At 43.2% G+C, this 18341-nt stretch overlaps 1 protein-coding gene across 14 annotated transcripts in view; it reads left to right on the top strand.

The window, feature by feature from the left end:
- TRPM3 (transient receptor potential cation channel subfamily M member 3) overlaps nt 1-18115 on the top strand; it is a 387333-nt gene extending 369218 nt beyond the window's left edge. For all 14 annotated transcript variants that reach the window (XM_083403305.1, XM_083403294.1, XM_083403299.1 and 11 more), the window contains 4 exons: nt 4919-5069; nt 6935-7134; nt 14078-14210; nt 16449-18115. In XM_083403305.1, the coding sequence (XP_083259431.1) occupies nt 4919-5069; nt 6935-7134; nt 14078-14210; nt 16449-17895 (1931 nt within the window). In that variant the 3' untranslated portion in view covers nt 17896-18115. The remainder of the gene's footprint in view (nt 1-4918; nt 5070-6934; nt 7135-14077; nt 14211-16448) is intronic.
- The last annotated feature ends 226 nt before the right edge of the window (nt 18116-18341 follow it).

Below are 18341 nucleotides of genomic sequence, written 5' to 3'. Positions count from 1 at the left end.
ATTTGAGATGCCAAGGTCTGCCAGTGCACCTGACCAAGCTGTGATTGTAACTCTATTTATTGATGTCAGGTCACATGTGGAATACTTATTTTCAAGTCTAATTTTGAAATCCTGATAAGCCGTTGTCCAAGTTTGCTTGAAACAAGCTTCAGAAAAACTAAGAATGCTGGGTGTGAACAAACTGCTTCCGAGAGCCCCAATTTAAAATCACAGAAGGGTCGCATTGGAAGGGACCCCCAGGGTCATCTAGCCCAACTTTCTTCAACGTAGGAATCCTGCCCACAGCCGTCCTGGGTGGGCTTGGACCACCAACTTTCTGGTTAGCAGCCACAGAGACACATACTTCAGACTAAATTGTATTCATGCGGCAAAAGCAGCAAACAACTTTTCATTAACCTTTTCTAAAGCAGGTTTTAAAAACTATCATCCTGATATATAACAGCCATTTGAAGCTCTAAAGGAGCAACTGGGGCAGTGGAATGGTATGACAGAGCCACCCTCCTGACAGGGCAGGGGCAGGGTGTGTGGGCACCATTCAGCACTCCTGATCTATCTCTACAGCCCCAGGAGCTCACTGTCCCCTGGCTCTGCCCTCACGCTGCCCATGTGTGCTGCAGCACCCCTTGCGTGGGATGGCCGCTCCGCAGCATTGCCAAACCACTCCTGGTGTTCCAGGGCTCTCAGCACATGAGCCTTGCCCTGGTCTCCCCTTCGACACCTATTAGATAATTCCTTCCTTGCTCTTTGGCTTATTAAGATGCGGTGAAGCTGTCTTCCCCACTCCCACCGCTTTGAGATATTTTGACAATCAAGAGATATACAGTGGTACCTCAGGTTACGAACTTAATTTGTTCTGGAGGTCTGTTCTTAACCTGAAACTGTTCTTAACCTGAAGCACCACTTTAGCTAGTGGGGCCTCCCACTGCCGCCACGCCACTGCTGCACGATTTCTGTTCTTATCCTGAAGCAAAGTTCTTAACCCGAGGTACTATTTCTGGGTTAGTGGAGTCTGTAACCTGAAGCGTATGTAACCCGAGGTACCACTGTATAATGTTTATGTGTGAAATAAATAATGTGCCCTTGTAATCCCATATGTGCACCAAGCAGTTTCCTCCAGCTGGGCTTGGAGGTGATGAAAAACAATGGAAGAGGGAGTTGACAGCAGGAGACTGTGATTGAATGCTGGGTGGAGTCATAGTGAGTGACAGGTGGAAGGTGTCTGTTGGGAATGACAGTTGAAGAGGAGTTGAGAGACAGAGAGTTGAGGGAGAAGGTGAGGGAGAGAATGAAAGCACAGTTTAAACATTTAGGATAGCTCTGGAAAGGAGAGTCGGTGAAGCAGGGTATCAGAGCTCTTATTTACTCATCTGTATTTGTTCTGAATGCTATGTTCCCTTGATCAATATATATCTAGTATTTTAACTTTCCACTTGCAGTGGGTTATAAGCTCAGTAGATCTCTCCCCATGTGCCTTGTGCCGGCTGGTGCCGGCTGAGCAGTGTGGCACATCTGGCTTCCCGGTGCCACTTACTGGGGGCGGGGGGAGGTGCAGGAAGCTGAGTGGCAGGAGCAGCTGGGGAGCCAATCTGACCCTCCAGCTGCCGCACCATCACTGCCCTGAGCTTTCCGTGTCTTTCCCCTCTCAGCAAGGGGCAGTGACCAACACTGTTTTGCTGAAGTGTGTGGGCAAAATACAGTCCTCCAGGCAAATACAGCCCTCCAGGCATCACTGTCCAGCCCTTGGGACTCTCTGGGGTTAGCTTCCTCCCCAGGACACCTTCCCCAGGTGTTTTTGCTGTGTGGAATGTGTCCTTGGCCTCTGAGAGTCTTCCTACTCTCTGAGATGCCGTAACAGAAGGTTTTGTGAGGACCATTACACCTGGACTTGGGAGGTTAGGTGAGGGGTTGGCCTAGTGACCTCTGGGAACAAAGTGTCTTATAGAGAAATCCAGGAACACCAGAAGTAGCTTTAAAAATGTTGAGTAAAACCATATGGCAAACTGCAACAGCCAGAATTCCTCTTTGGTATTCAGGTCCAACAGAAGGTACAGATTAAACAGGGGAACTGGAGTCGATTCTGCTAGATGTATTTCTCATCTCACAAGCTTCTTAGGCCTTGGTCTCTTCACTTGGTTGTGCTATATTGAGGCTTTTTGGCCAAACTAATCTGGAGGAGGGCTGCTTATACAGAGGAACCTGCCTGAAGAAGTAGATTGGTCTAAACAACTTAGACATACCATATTATGATCCTGTCATTTTTCGTCTGTGATGGACTGTTGTAACTGCTGTTCTACTGACAGCCTATAAGGCGTTGTCGTCGCCACCCAAAGTAATGATCCCAGCTAACACACCTAGCTCATATTCATCTTCCCTCCACCATCATTTCTAGGGATACTACCTGCAGACCAGAATGAAAATAACATGTCAATAAAATTTCTATGATGCTTCTGTGTTTCTTACTTTTCCTTTTTATATATCTTATTTTTATTGGTTTTCCAAATTATTAGAGATTAAACCAAATTACTTTAATTTAATACAATTTCTTTTTTAAAAATACCAGGTTTCCCACTCCTGTTGTAAACATATGTCCACCACTTCATCTTGTAGGCACTTCATCTGTTCTCTAATATCCACTTAATCCTTCTCTTGATGTTAGTCCATTCTCACAGCTGACCATTATTCTTTCCTTACATACAGCACCTCTGTTGTTTCTCATAAATATAATCCATTTGACGGGTTTAGTCCTTCATAAACGTTGTTCTCGGACCTGGTGTGTTTGGAGAGTTAGTTGCTATATTCCTTAGTTCAGTTCACTGCAGTAAACAAGGTCAGTTCACACTCCATATTCCTTCCACTGTTCACCAACTTGTGTACAGGCTGCAGCTATAAATAACTCCCAGATAACATGCCCAGTCTCTTCCATTGAAATTCCACTCTGGGGTTCTTCCTCGGCACACAGCTAAAGACAAAGTCTTCTCTCAAATATAGCCTCTTGCCAGATTTAATTAGCAGCCAGTCATCTTCTTACTCTGCATTGCACTTTTTTTTTTCTATAATAATTTTTATTGGTTTTACATATAATTACATTGCGTAACATGATATTACCTTATTATACCTTTTTTGCTCACCTGAGCCTAATGACTTCCCTCCCTCGCTCCTAATGGTTTACAAAATTAAATTTTGCATCTTTGCATTTCACTACTTTTCCTATTCTTGTTATATCATTACTTAAAATATTAAATTACTCATTCTGAATAGGTAGTAATTTCATCTTACAAATCTTCTGATAACCCTGCTAGTGATGGTAATTGCTTACAGATGTCTTTCAAGTATAATATAAATTTATTCCAGTCTTTTAGGAATGCTTGATCTCACTGGTTCTTCCTGTCAGTTTTGCTAGTTCTGCAAAGTCCACCAATTTCATCTGCCACTCTTCTTTTGATGGTACTTCATGATGTTTCCATTTTGGGGCTAACAAAATTCTGGCCCCACAGAACAATTTTTTATCTTGTCTCGGTATCTTTTACCCACTATACCCAATAAAAAAAAGTTTCTGGTTTTTACTCTGCATTGCTCCCTCCCTCCAGTCCAAAGATAATTTTAAATAAAGTCCATTCAACCTCGATTGATGGGGGAGTGCATAATAAAACCTTGTTAAATTCCTTGTCGAGCATAAATCAAAAGCTTCCCCCTCTTTTCCTTGGTGCCAGACAGAATAACATAGCCACAGCTACAAGCATCTCTTTCATTTTGCAGGGGAGGACAAGAAAAAAAAAAGATTTGGAAACCATAAGAAAGCGCAAAGCACTTTATGCGCCCCCTTCCTTCCCGGTTTTAAGGGTTTTCAAGCTTCAGAAAAATCAAATACCTTCAAAGATCCAAACCCAGTCCTTTTTGCAGATGATTGATTGCAGCCCGTTATCATATATCATTTCAGGAACACCTCATGATTAATGCCAATATTCCAAATTAATGAGGAACCAATCACAAATCACGCCGGAGACAGAGGTTCGTACCCATTCTGCCTTTAAGTTGGCAGGCACGGCCTTAAGTGGCACAGTGGGATGCAGTGAACTCCCCAGAACCCATTGGGGAACATGGTCAGGATTTTTGCCTCCTAAATCCTGGCTTTCCCTGCCTGATCTTCCCCTCTGCCCCAAAGGGCAGTCGAGAGCTACCGCCATGAATCGTGAGGTCAGGCGGAAACCTCCTTTCTTCCTTTTCCATCCTGCGCTGGTCAAATGATCTCTTTGCTTACTTCTTTTGAGGAACTCTGCTACACTATCTATATATTACCAAAATAATAAAAAAAAATAGCAGAACAAAAAAGTTTAGCATACATATTTTAATCTGTTCATGTCCATAATTTACTGAAGGCTGTTTTAGAACATGCAGTAAAAATCTTGAAACAAAAGGAAATGCCAGGGAAAGCTGCTCCCTCTGAAGACTTCATTGTATTTCTCAGCAAACTGCTTTAAAGAACCCACCTTAAACTGAAAACAGTGGCAGCATTAAGATAAATTCAACAGTGAGATTAATAACTGAATGACATAAACTGGAGAATTGACTAAAATGGTTATAGTAAAATATGCAGGAATGATAGATAAGTAAAAAGAACCATGGAAAGAGAAGAAGGGAAGTCAACAGACATATGGTATTGTGTAAAATGTTTACTTTGAGATGTATAAATGGGAAATCTAATAATGTATAGAACCTCCTTAAAGAAACAAATTTCAATAGCCATAGGACTGGATATTCTCTGGAAGATCTGCAGATCTGATCTCAGCGAATGATCGGAGAGTGGATGCTCCTGTGGTTTTTAAGCTTTTGATGGTGCCTTTAAAAAATTGATAACTTCTGTTAAGGTTTTGAAAACTGGGATTCTTTTTAATCCCCCTCCTCCCTTGTTTCTTCCCAGCTCCTTGTGGTCAGAATGAAACCAGAGAGGATGGGAAAATAATCCAGCTGCCTCCCTGCAAAACAGGAGCATGGATCGTTCCTGCCATCATGGCTTGCTACCTCTTGGTTGCAAACATCCTTCTGGTGAACCTCCTCATTGCCGTTTTTAAGTGAGTGTCTATTGTTTTAAAATTCAGTGACTGTAGTAAATGTTTCAGGAACTTTTGATGCTCAAGTTTGGAATTTCTAAGATGGGGTTATAGTGATAGTGTTGGTAGTGCATTTACATGGTTAACAGCTCAGATTACTTTTGCAGTCAATCAGGAGAATGTAAACTCACAAACTGGTAAAAATATAATGAATTATCTTTTGTTTTTAAATAGTTCAGAGAGTTCTCTTCTGGTCAGAAAAAGGGATCTGACCTAGCAACCTTCCACGTGAATAACTAGATAAGATGCAGGAGACATAGGAAATACATATCTCCCCATTTTATTGTATTTGACAACTTCCTTAGAGCCCCAAATTGCTTCGAATTTCATCAAATCAGCTGAATACACAGGAAACTGCCTGGTATTAAGTCAGACTCCTAGTCTATCTACATCAGATTTTACAGTGACAGGCATCCGTTCTCCAGAGTTCCAGGCAGAGGTCTCTCCCCCCCCACCCTCCGTACTCCAAGCCTGAGCTGCTGCTCTTTTCCCGCTAGCCATTTTTCTGGCCAAAATTGCCTCCCCAGCTGCTTTTCCTTTCCGTGGGGGACACAAAAAGCAACTGAGGGATATTCTGGTGGGCAGGAGATGGCTTCCTAGGAAAAGACTGAGCCTGCCCCCTTCCTGCACCACTCTGGTCAGTTTGGAGCTGCCTTGGGGCTACGTTAAAGAAAAATATCAGGAGCCACTTCATGGGGGGAGATGAGGACTGGTTTCTAGGAGGAAGCTAAAATCCTCACTGCTCAAGTACAGTGCATGTTATGAGCCAAAGTGCCCCCCACCCGTAACGCCTGGGGGAACCCAGCCAGATGGGTGGGATATAAATATTACTATTGCTATTACTAGGCTGCTTGCATCCAGGGCCAGCAACAGCATCCTTGGGCTTCTTTCAGAGCCCCACACCAGCCAAGAGCATGAACCAGTGTTGACCCCAGTTCATGACCATGAGCTGCCATTTCCCACAATGCACCAGAGTGATACACTCTAGGGGATTGTGGGATATTTAAATTGCCCCTTGCTGCCACCTGTCGCTGCTGCCTGGACCCATGGAGGGCATTTTGCTAAGGGCCCCTCAAACCTGGAAGCAGCTCAGCTTACTCTGTAAACTTTGTGGACTAGGCAATAGATGGACCTCTTCAGAACTGTTGCATTGCTGTTTTGTGAGTTTTTTACTTGTCCCAGAATTACACTGAAGCCTAAGATTAAACTGGGTTCTTTGACTGTCTTGGTGGTCTGGGAGCATTAGTGCTCTGCTCTTTCCAACACTGCTGAGCATGATGGTGGCACATGTGGGAAGAGCCCATGCTGTGGCCCCTTTCCATGCCAGGTTTATCTCATTTTTCTGAGAGCTCTTGAGTGAGCTTCTCCTATAAGCTCCAAGCTTCCCGTGTTATTTTGGGAACATGACAGCTAGGAGTAATGTTGCTGTTGTCCTCACCAGATAATGTAAAAAAGCACTTTGATGTGGCAAAAAGAATGTTTTTGAAGTGGGTGGCCTAACAGTTGTATTTGAGAAGCTTTATGTATACAACAAGTTTTTGTTTCTATTGCCTTATCATGAAATTACTTTTGTAGATGTAGCCCTAAGATTCTTGTAAAGTATGAAACTAACATTATAACATGTGACTAAAGCGAACAAGTGTTTTAAAAGGCCACTATTCTGTGGTGCATCTACCAGAGAGCCATGAGTAGCTGCAGATCCCTGCTGAGTATACACTCATGTCTGGGGCCGTGTAATGTATGGAATGGCCCCTATATTGCATGTGAAATTTTAGGTGGTAGTTCTGTTTATCAGAAGGCATTTTCTTCCTCTCCTTCTGCTTCAGCAACACCTTTTTTGAAGTTAAATCGATATCTAACCAAGTATGGAAGTTTCAGCGGTATCAGCTTATTATGACATTCCATGAAAGACCAGTCTTGCCCCCTCCACTCATCATCTTCAGTCACATGACTATGATATTTCAGCACATATGCTGTCGATGGCGGAAGCATGATAGCGACCCTGATGAGACGGACTATGGACTGAGTAAGTTTAATTCATCTTCTCCGTCATAGATACAATAAACATATGGAAAATATACTCAGCTCTGCTTAGTTGTCTTGATTTGGAGAGCAGTCAAGAATCATAGCAAGGGCATTAGCACTTCATTTGTTTTATGTACTTTCGTTTGATGTACTTTCCCTTCCCATTCACTAGGAGCTGTAAAATGCCTCCTTCCTTCCTTCCTTCCTTCCTTCCTTCCTTCCTTCCTTCCTGTTAGAAATTGCTCTTAATTCAGTTAGCATCACAGGGCAATTCACAATAAAATCACAAAAATACTACCCATAACCCATAGCTATTAGCTATAGATAAACCAGAGGTTTACAATTTCTGGTGTTAATAGATGCCAAAAACAACACAAAGTTTGAGCAAAGAGGTGCATCTTGAGTTGGCAACAAAAACTGATGCACTTCTAAGACCCACAGACAGGATTCCACCACCACAGAGAAGGCCCTATCTGGAGTGATTGCATGACAGGACACACCCATTGGCAGGATCACAAAAGGGCATATTCTGCAGTTTGTAGGGCTGGCAGCCATAGAAATATACAAAGTCAGGTTATCTGTCCATCTGGTTCAATAATGTATACTCTGACTAGCAGCAACTCTCCAGGGTTTCAAAAAGAAAATATTTTCCATCAACTGGTACCTGATCCTTTAAACTGGAGATGGCAGGCATTGAACTGGGAGCTTTTTGCATTTAAAGCATGGGATCTGCCAGTGAAGCATGGTGTCTCTCCTGATCCTAATGGTGGCTTAGCAGCAATATATAAAACAGTCAAATAAAAAAGCAATAAAACTATGTAAACAAAAGCAGCAATAGGATGACAGTTCATTGAGCAAAAGTTCATATTGGCTATCTCAAATGCTCCCTGAAACAAGTCTCAAGTAGTCTTGCAAGACCCAGCTGGGAGAGAGCTATGCAAGCTGCGCAATGTAGGTGCCACTGCTAAGAAGGCTGTGTCCCACACAGCAGCCTATTGCATGGAAGACCCAGAACGGTCTCCAAAGATCGCTTCAGTGCATACGTATATGGTAGAATCATAGAATCATAGAGTTGGAAGAGACCACAAGGGCCATCGAGTCCAACCCCCTGCCAAGCAGGAAACACCATCAGAGCACTCCTGACATATGGTTGTCAAGCCTCTGCTTAAAGACCTCCAAAGAAGGAGACTCCACCACACTCCTTGGCAGCAAATTCCACTGTCGAACGGCTCTTACTGTCAGGAAGTTCTTCCTAATGTTTAGGTGGAATCTTCTTTCTTGTAGTTTGGATCCATTGCTCCGTGTGCGCTTCTCTGGAGCAGCAGAAAACAACCTTTCTCCCTCCTCTATGTGACATCCTTTTATATATTTGAACATGGCTATCATATCACCCCTTAACCTCCTCTTCTCCAGGCTAAACATGCCCAGCAAAGTCCAGCAACTGGAGGAACGTGTAGCTACGCTCCAAAGAATTAGAGAGCTGGAGCTCTTCTTGGAAGCAGCAGAGCACACCGTCTCCACCAAGGAGGAGACAGGAGACTCCCCTGGGAAGGAGGCTAGTTCACCAACACAGGAGCCCGATATGTGGAGAAACGTGACTCAAAGAAGTAGGAGGCCCAGGGTTCGCTCTGATTGTTTAGAAATACACAATCGCTTTGAGGTCCTCTCCCCTAGCATGGAAGACGAAGAACAGACTCCATTTGAGGATCTCTCCTTCATTACAGTCGATCAGGTATATGAAGATGAGCAGCAAAGTCAGTCCTCAGGGAATGTGCAGGCGACCTTGGAACGGACCGCTCACGGAAGAACCCCGACCAAACCTAAGAGGAGGCGTGTAGTGGTGATAGGGGATTCCCTACTGAGGGGAACAGAAGCAGTGATCTGTGGGCCTGACAAGATGTCTCGGGAAGTGTGCTGTCTCCCCGGGGCTAAGATCCAAGATGTAACTGAACGACTGCAAGGAATCATAAAACCCACTGACAAATACCCCTTCCTCTTGGTTCATGTGGGAACCAATGACACTGCAAGCAATAGCCTCCAGAAGATCAAAAGAGACTACGAGGCTCTGGGCAGGAAATTGAAGCAATTAAATGCACAAATCGTCATCTCATCTGTCCTCCCAGTTGAACGACGTGGCCCAGGGAGAGAGAGGAAAATAGTGGAAGTAAACAGCTGGCTTCGCAAATGGTGTAAACAGGAACGGTTTGGATTCTTAGATCACGGACTGCAGTTTCTTGAGGATAGACTTCTGGCTAGCGATGGGCTGCACCTCACAACGGTTGGGAGGAATGTTTTTGCCAAAAAACTAAGAAACCTCATCAGGAGGGCTTTAAACTGACTAATGTGGGGGAGGGAGACCGTGCTCCTGAAGGTAGGAGTCTATTAATTGATGAAGATGATCATCCAAATGTCATAGACCAAATGGAGCAAACAGCAAGCAGACCTAGTGGTGGGAGGAAAAAATCCTTAAATAAGAGACACGGGGGAATGACTAATGGACTTCAATGTCTGTACACTAATGCACAAAGCATGGGAAATAAACAAGATGAGCTTGAGCTCTTGGTACAGCAAACTAAATATGACATAATAGGCATCACTGAAACCTGGTGGGATAAGTCCCACGATTGGAATGTAAAAATGGAGGGATACAATCTATTTCAGAGAAACAGACCAGACAAGAAAGGAGGAGGAGTGGCGTTATATGTCAGGGATGTGTATACCTGTGAAGAGATCCAAGATTTAGAACCTCAAAGCCAAAGTGAGAGCATTTGGGTCAAAATTAAGGGAGAGAAGAATAACAGTGACCTCATTGTGGGAGTTTACTATAGATCCCCAAGCCAAACAGAGGACATAGATGATGCCTTCATGGAACAGATGGCCAAGCATGCAAAAGGAAGGGAGATAGTAGTAATGGGGGACTTCAATTACCCAGATATTTGTTGGATGTCAAACTCAGCCAAGAGCATAAGGTCAAAGAGATTCCTCACTGGCCTTGCAGACAACTTCATTGTCCAGAAAGTGGGAGAAGCAACAAGAGGAACAGCCATTTTAGATCTGGTCCTAACCAATGTCGATGACCTGGTTAATGGGGTAGAAGTGGAAGGATCATTAGGTGCAAGTGATCATGCTCTTCTGAAGTTTACTATACAGCGGAAAGGAGCAGCCAAGCATACTAGGACTCAATTTCTTGACTTTAAGAAAGCCGACTTCATAAAACTTAGGGAAGTGCTGGGTGAGATCCCATGGACAGTAATACTAAAAGGAAAGGGAGTTCATGATGGCTGGGAGTTTGTTAAGAGGGAGATAGTAAAAGCACAACTTCAGGCAATACCAATGAGACGGAAACATGGAAGGTGCCTAAAGAAGCCAGGGTGGCTATCTAAAGAACTTTTAACTGAGTTAAGATTAAAAAAGGATGTGTACAAAAAATGGAAAAGGGGGGAAACCACCAAAGAGGAATTCAAACAAATAGCCAGCACGTGTAGACACAAAGTCAGAAAAGCTAAAGCACAGAATGAACTCAGGCTTGCTAGAGAGGTTAAAAGCAACAAAAAAGGCTTTTATGGGTATGTTCGTAGCAAAAGGAAGAACAAAGAAACAGTGGGGTCACTCAGAGGAGAAGATGGTGAAATGCAAACAGGGGACACAGAAAGGGCTGAACTCCTCAATGCCTTCTTTGCCTCAGTCTTCTCCGATAAAGAAAACAATGCCCGACCTGAAGAATTTGGAGGAAATGATTCAGCAGAGAAAACACAGCCCAGAATAACTAAGGAGATAGTACAAGAATACTTGGCTAGTTTAGATGTATTCAAGTCTCCAGGGCCAGATGAACTGCATCCAAGAGTATTAAAAGAACTGGCAGATGTGATCTCAGAACCACTGGCAATCATCTTTGAGAATTCCTGGAGAACAGGCGAAGTCCCGGCAGACTGGAGGAGGGCAAATGTTGTCCCTATTTTCAAAAAGGGAAAAAGAGAGGACCCAAATAATTACCGCCCAGTCAGTCTGACATCAATACCAGGGAAGATTCTGGAGCAGATCATTAAGCAAACAATCTGTGAGCACCTAGAAAGGAATGCTGTGATCACCAATAGTCAGCATGGATTTCTGAAAAATAAGTCATGTCAGACGAACCTGATCTCATTTTTTGACAGAATTACAAGCCTGGTAGATGAAGGGAACGCAGTGGATGTAGTCTACCTTGATTTCAGCAAGGCATTTGACAAGGTGCCCCATGATATTCTTGTAAAGAAGCTGGTAAAATGCGGTCTTGACTATGCTACCACTCAGTGGATTTGTAACTGGCTGACTGACCGGACGCAAAGGGTGCTCATCAACGGTTCCTCTTCATCCTGGAGAAGAGTGACTAGTGGGGTGCCACAGGGTTCTGTCTTGGGCCCGGTCTTATTCAACATCTTTATCAACGACTTGGATGATGGGCTCAAGGGCATCCTGATCAAATTTGCAGATGACACCAAACTGGGAGGGGTGGCTAACACCCCAGAGGACAGGATCACACTTCAAAACGACCTTGACAGATTAGAGAACTGGGCCAAAACAAACAAGATGAATTTTAACAGGGAGAAATGTAAAGTATTGCACTTGGGCAAAAAAAATGAGAGGCACAAATACAAGATGGGTGACACCTGGCTTGAGAGCAGTGCATGTGAAAAGGATCTAGGAGTCTTGGTTGACCACAAACTTGACATGAGTCAACAGTGTGACGCGGCAGCTAAAAAAGCCAATGCAATTCTGGGCTGCATCAATAGGAGTATAGCGTCTAGATCAAGGGAAGTTATAGTGCCACTGTATTCTGCTCTGGTCAGACCTCACCTGGAGTACTGTGTCCAGTTCTGGGCACCACAGTTCAAGAAGGACATTGACAAACTGGAACGTGTCCAGAGGAGGGCAACCAAAATGGTCAAAGGCCTGGAAACGATGCCTTATGAGGAACGGCTAAGGGAGCTGGGCATGTTTAGCCTGGAGAAGAGGAGGTTAAGGGGTGATATGATAGCCATGTTCAAATATATAAAAGGATGTCACATAGAGGAGGGAGAAAGGTTGTTTTCTGCTGCTCCAGAGAAGCGGACACGGAGCAATGGATCCAAACTACAAGAAAGAAGATTCCACCTAAACATTAGGAAGAACTTCCTGACAGTAAGAGCTGTTCGACAGTGGAATTTGCTGCCAAGGAGTGTGGTGGAGTCTCCTTCTTTGGAGGTCTTTAAGCAGAGGCTTGACCACCATATGTCAGGAGTGCTCTGATGGTGTTTCCTGCTTGGCAGGGGGTTGGACTCGATGACCCTTGTGGTCTCTTCCAACTCTATGATTCTATGATTCTATGATTCTATGATTCTAGCTCCCTTAGCCGTTCCTCATAAGGCATCGTTTCCAGGCCTTTGACCATTTTGGCTGCCCTCCTCTGGACACGTTCCAGTTTGTCAGTGTCCTTCTTGGTGCTGAATAGAAGATGGTCCTTCCTGGTGCCAGACCACTAGAGCTTTAAATGTAAAAAACAGAACAGATCAGCCTATTGCATTTTAGAACTCTTGCCTGACTACTGCATTCTGGGCCAGTTGCAATCTCCAAATACTTTTCAATGGCGTCCCACACATTAGAGTGAGTATAATCGCCTTTGAAATGCATCAATGCAGGAGAAGGTCTTCTTTGTCACTTTGGCCTGGCTTTCAAACTCCCTACCTAAGGACTCCTCTTTGGGGACCTTTTGCCATTGCACCAAAACCTTCTTTTTGGGCAGGAATGTGACTACCGGAGCTAGATGTTACCAAGGCCCTTTGTGGCTCTGTCACACTAGTAGAGTAGCCAAAGGACCCTGACTAGTGGGGAAACGGGCATCACAGTCCTCAACTGCTCAGGCATTTCTTTACACAGCTGCTTTTGTGTCTAATAATAATCAGCTGAGAGCAAGGAGAGCCAATTTGGTGCCCTTCAAATGTTGCTGGATTACAGTTTCCATCAGAGGTAATAATAATAATAATAATTTTATTATTTATACCCCGCCCATCTGGCTGGGTATCCCCAGCCGCTCTAGGTGGCTCCCAACAGAGAACTAAAAACAGAATAAAACTTCAAACATTAAAAACCTCCCTGAACAGGTGCCAGCTCCTGGGGGCCAAACCCTTTTGGGGGCACCAATATTTGTTATGGGGCACTCCCAAAGTTCAAAAAGCTTGCAAGAGACATTGCACTCGTGACATCACACACACACCATCTCCCTCACAAGATGGCACCTCTGGTTTCCCTAGTTCCTGGTCAGAGCTGGAGCCCTACAAGCTCTGGAAACACTAAAAGGTTGGCTAACCCTGTACATGAGGCAGCATATTCTTCCTTTTATCTCTTTCGGTTTGACAAGGACACGAGCACAAAGAGTGTACAGTGGTACCTCAGGTTACGTACTTAATTCGTTCCGGAGGTCCGTTCTTAACCTGAAACTGTTCTTAACCTGAAGCACCACTTTAGCTAATGGGGCCTCCCAGTGCCGCCGCCCCGCCAGAGCACAATTTCTGTTCTCATCCTGAAGCAAAGTTCTTAAGCTGAAGCACTATTTCTGGGTTACCGGAGTCTGTAACCTGAAGCATCTGTAACCTGAAGCGTATGTGACCCCAGGTACCACTGTATTAGGAATGCCAAAAAACTTACGAAAGCCACTTTTCAGTGTCTGGCCTACCCTGAAACTGAAAGCCACCATGTCCTGCATGAAGTGTGGCACTTGAAATATGTATAGAATATGTATGGAAATATGTACCGTATGTATGTTACAAACCTGAAAATGATTGAAATGTGATTTCTTTGTGGGGGCAGGGGGCGGGGAGATATGCAATTTTAAAGCCACAAAATAGGCAGTGCCTTTCAAAACCTTGTGATGATAGCTAATTAACTTCTTTTAACTGCTGCTTTGTCATTGCCTCATATGTCTTCTACAGAGCTTTTTATAACTGATGATGAACTGAAAAAAGTTCATGATTTTGAAGAACAATGTATAGAAGAGTATTTCAGAGAGAAAGATGATAGATTCAATTCGTCCAATGATGAAAGAATCCGAGTTACCTCTGAAAGGTGAAAGATTTTTCATTTTGGTTTCTTACATAGTGTATATTTTGAAATTTGTTACTTTTGTAAGGAAAAAAAAAACTTTAAACAAGGCTTTAGTGTCAAGAAACTAGGGTAGATTTTAAAAAATTAAAGAACAGGGTTAAAAAAATTGTAAATCATATTTTTTATTCATTTCTTTTGTTAAGTTTCTCCTAAATAAGTAGATTAATAAGTATTGTAGCACATCCTGAGGCTTCCAAACATATGTATATTCATAATTTAAAGGTGTAGCTCAGCCATTAAAATTAAATATGAAATTTTTAAAAAGGAAATTTTTAACCAGTATGCAGAAATGGTAAAATTATTTATGCTTGACTGCATAAGCATCAGTCTTCTGGATTTTTTTCTTATCAGTTCACTTTTCTGAACATTATCTCCTTACATTATAAAGATATAAAAGTTATACAGATCAGTTTGTTGTAAAATAATGCAACATTTTGAGTCAGACGTGTCAACTCGTGCTAAATATTGCAGGGGCCCAACGACAAGTGTTCAATGTGCAACGTATACACGACCTCACATCCTGTTTCGGGAGGAACCAGGGGCGGAGCCAAATGCAGTGGCCTTTGGCTCCTCCTCTCTCACCATCAGCCCTTGCTCTCCTCTTCCCACTGGTGGGAAGTCATTACGAAGAGAGTTCCTGGTTCCCAAAGAACCAACCACATCCTCCTAAGCTTTGTCTTGCCCTGGACGCAGCTGGCTGCTTCGGTTCTAAGGGCACAGAATGCAGGTCCATCATACTTAGTTTTCCCCCTTAAGGCTTTTAAAGGCCACCCAAGAGCTGGCTCTCCTTCTGCAGAGCTTGGGGTTTGATTTTGGCTCCCAGCAATGTGTCTGCATCTGACTGGGAGGGGCAGGAGGTCTGTCCTGAAAAATGCAGGGTCCTCGCAGGTGGGAGAGTGACCACTTTCCCAATTCCAGTTTGGGACAACAAGACACAAATCCAGAAGGCACACACCCCGGGGGATATCTGGATAAGCAAACATGAGAGGATTGTTTGTTTGGTGGTTTTTTGCAAAGCACCAAATTCCTCTTTCTCTCTCCCCCTGCCCATAATCAAATCTTTTACTTTGAAATCATTTTTATTTGATTTTACAAATGCAAATCAATTACAATTCAAATAAATATCCATAAAAAGATATGACTTTGAATCTAGTACTTCCCCCCCACCCCCTCCATGGGTCCTATTGTCAACATTTCCAGCTGCGTATTATTTCATAGTCTATGTTTTGCATTTATCCATATTGTCCATAGTATTTGTTACATTAAAAGTGGGATTAAAATCCTGCTAATGTTGTCATCTGCTTACAGTGGTCTCCTAAATAAATTGTAAACTTTTCCCATTCTTTCTTCAATTTCTTGTCTTCTTGGTCCCTGAGCTTTCTGGTCAGTTTTGCCACTTCAGCGTAGTCTAGCAGCTTCGCTTGCCATTCCTCTCTGGTAGGGACTCTTTCTTCTTTCCATCTCTGGGCCAGTAGCATCCGTGCATACATAAAAAGTCTTTTCTGGTCCTTTGGGATGTTGGTACCTATAACTCGTAATAGAAAAGCTGCTAGGTTTTTTTTTTTACAAAGGTTATTTTAAACATTTTTTTTCAGTTCATTATATATCATCTCCCAGAAAGCCTTTATTACCTTACCATTACATATGATAAAAGGTACCTTCTTTTTCTTCACATTTCCTGCAGGTATTTGTACTTGTTTTATACATTTTTGCTAGTTTACCACTGGTACATCATTTCCATATAGTTTTATTGCAGCATACAACATGCTGTGAATTTCAAATCCGTTTTCCATAACCTTTCCCAATCTGAAATCTGAATATTATACCCCAAATCCCTTGCCCAGTGTATCATTACCAACTTGACCTGTTCATCTTTTGTATGCCATTCCAAGAGGAGTGTATACATTTTCGACAGTGATTTAATATTGTTTTCTAACAGATCTTTTTGAAATCTTGAAATCTCATAACTAAAACCTTTCTTTTTATCTGTTTTGAAAATATCATTTAGTTGTTGAACTGTAACCAATCCGTTAATAAATCCCTTATCTCTTCAAAATCTTTCAATGTTAGCACCATCATTCCCACTCTGTTAAATTGGATGCAAGAAGCCTGAAGTTTAGTAAATCATACTAACCTATTTGTTCAGTCTGAAATTAACTATGCTTTCCTCTCTCTTCCTTTTTTACTTGTCTTTTGTAGGGTAGAGAATATGGCCATGAGATTAGAAGAAGTGAATGAACGAGAGCATTGCATGAAGGCTTCACTTCAGACTGTAGACATCCGGCTTGCTCAACTGGAAGACATGATAGGGCGAATGGCTACAGCCTTAGATAAGCTTACTGGCCTAGACAGAGGGGAGGCCACTAAGATACGGTCTCGAACATCCTCTGACTGTACTGACACAGCCTACATTGTCCGACAGAGCAGCTTCAACAGCCAGGAGGGAAACACATACAAACTTCAAGAAAGCATTGATCCCACGGGGGAGGAGTCCATGTCACCAACCTCTCCAACAGTCATTCCCCGCTTGCGAAGTCACTCCTTCTATGCAGTGAACATGAAGGACAAGTGCGGGTTGGAGAAATTTGAAAGCATTTTCAAAGAAAGGTCCCTCAGCCTCCACCGTGCCAGTAGTTCTCACTCTGTCTCAAAAGAGCAAAAAATCCCTTCTTTAGTGCCTACAAGCACTCTGTCAATTGCCCCGGACTCCAGGCGGCCTTCCTCTTGCATAGACATTTATGTCTCGGCCATGGATGAGCTGCAGTCTGTCATAGAACCCCTTGACAGTTCAATGAACATCCTTGGGACTGGAGATCCAGCTCTCCAAGCTCAGATAGCTTCCAGTGTTGTCTCCAATAGTGCTTATGTCAGCAGTACTCCGGGTGATAGAATTTCTGGCAGGAGTATTGATTATGAAGACCAATCGATGGAAACAAGAGTGTTTTCTTCAGACTATTCACAAATTGCAGATTGCTCAAACCCCTGGGAATCAGACCCTCCCATGTACCATACTTTGGAGAGGTCTAAAAGCAGCCGATACCTGGCTACAACCCCATTTATTTTAGAGGAAGCACCAATAGTAAAATCTCAGAGTTTCATGTTCTCTCCTTCTCGGAGCTATTTCAGTAGCCTTGGAGTGCCAGTCAAAACAGCAGAGTACACAAGCATTACAGACTGCATTGATACAAGGTGTGTCAGTGCTCCTCAAACCATTGCAGAAAGGTCGAGCTTTCCTGGAGTTCATGGAGACAAAATTGATGACTTAGGATGCTGCCACCCAGAGAGGGAAGCGGAACTAAGTCACCCAAGCTCTGACAATGAGGATACCGAAACCAAAGACAAAAAAGCAGTTCCCTTGTCATCTCAAGATAGCAATACATCTAGAACATTGTCTAACAATATCCCTCTTCCAAAAATAGAGAGGGCCAACAGTTACTCTGCAGATGAGTCCAACTTGTTGTATGCACACACAAAGAAAAGCTACTCCATCAGTGATAAACTTGACAGGCAGCGCAATGCAACGAGCCTCCGAAGTACATTCCAGAGGAGCAAGTCATCCAGACCAGAGAACAGGTCGGACACCTTATCAATGAGAAGACTCTCTAGAACAGGTGCCTTCCATAGCTTTGAGAGCAAGCATAGTTAGAGATAATATGTGCTTCATAACAAGAAGAACTGTCTGAGACTTGTCTGCTCTCCAGTTTTTTCATTAGCAGAATGAAGTAACTTCAGACCATTATATGTCAGCAACAGCTGACATCTGCCAACAGTGAAGTTAGCACTTTCATAACGTCAGTGTCAAGCACTGAGGTTCTGTATCTTGACCTAGTTGGCATTTGCACTTAATGGGAGGGGGAGGGGGAGGGGGAGAAAAAAATTATAGAGACATTTTTAAAAATAAATAAATGGGTGAACAGTTTAAGAAATCTGCCTTTCAAAATAGGGATATATTGGTTTGAAAGAGAAACAAAATAACATGCATACAAAGAGGGTGTTTTGACTATGCTGGTTTCCACCTCAGTACCATCGCTGTGACAGCTAGTGAGGGCATCTTTGTATTACTCTATAGAAACTGAAAACAAAGTAGCCGTC

Source organism: Podarcis tiliguerta, assembly GCF_965153285.1.
Source record: "Podarcis tiliguerta genome assembly, chromosome: 11".
In the NCBI taxonomy this organism is placed as follows: Eukaryota; Metazoa; Chordata; class Lepidosauria; order Squamata; family Lacertidae; genus Podarcis; species Podarcis tiliguerta.
Note: the sequence above shows the minus strand (reverse complement) of the source record. Positions and strands in the feature narration are given on the sequence as shown.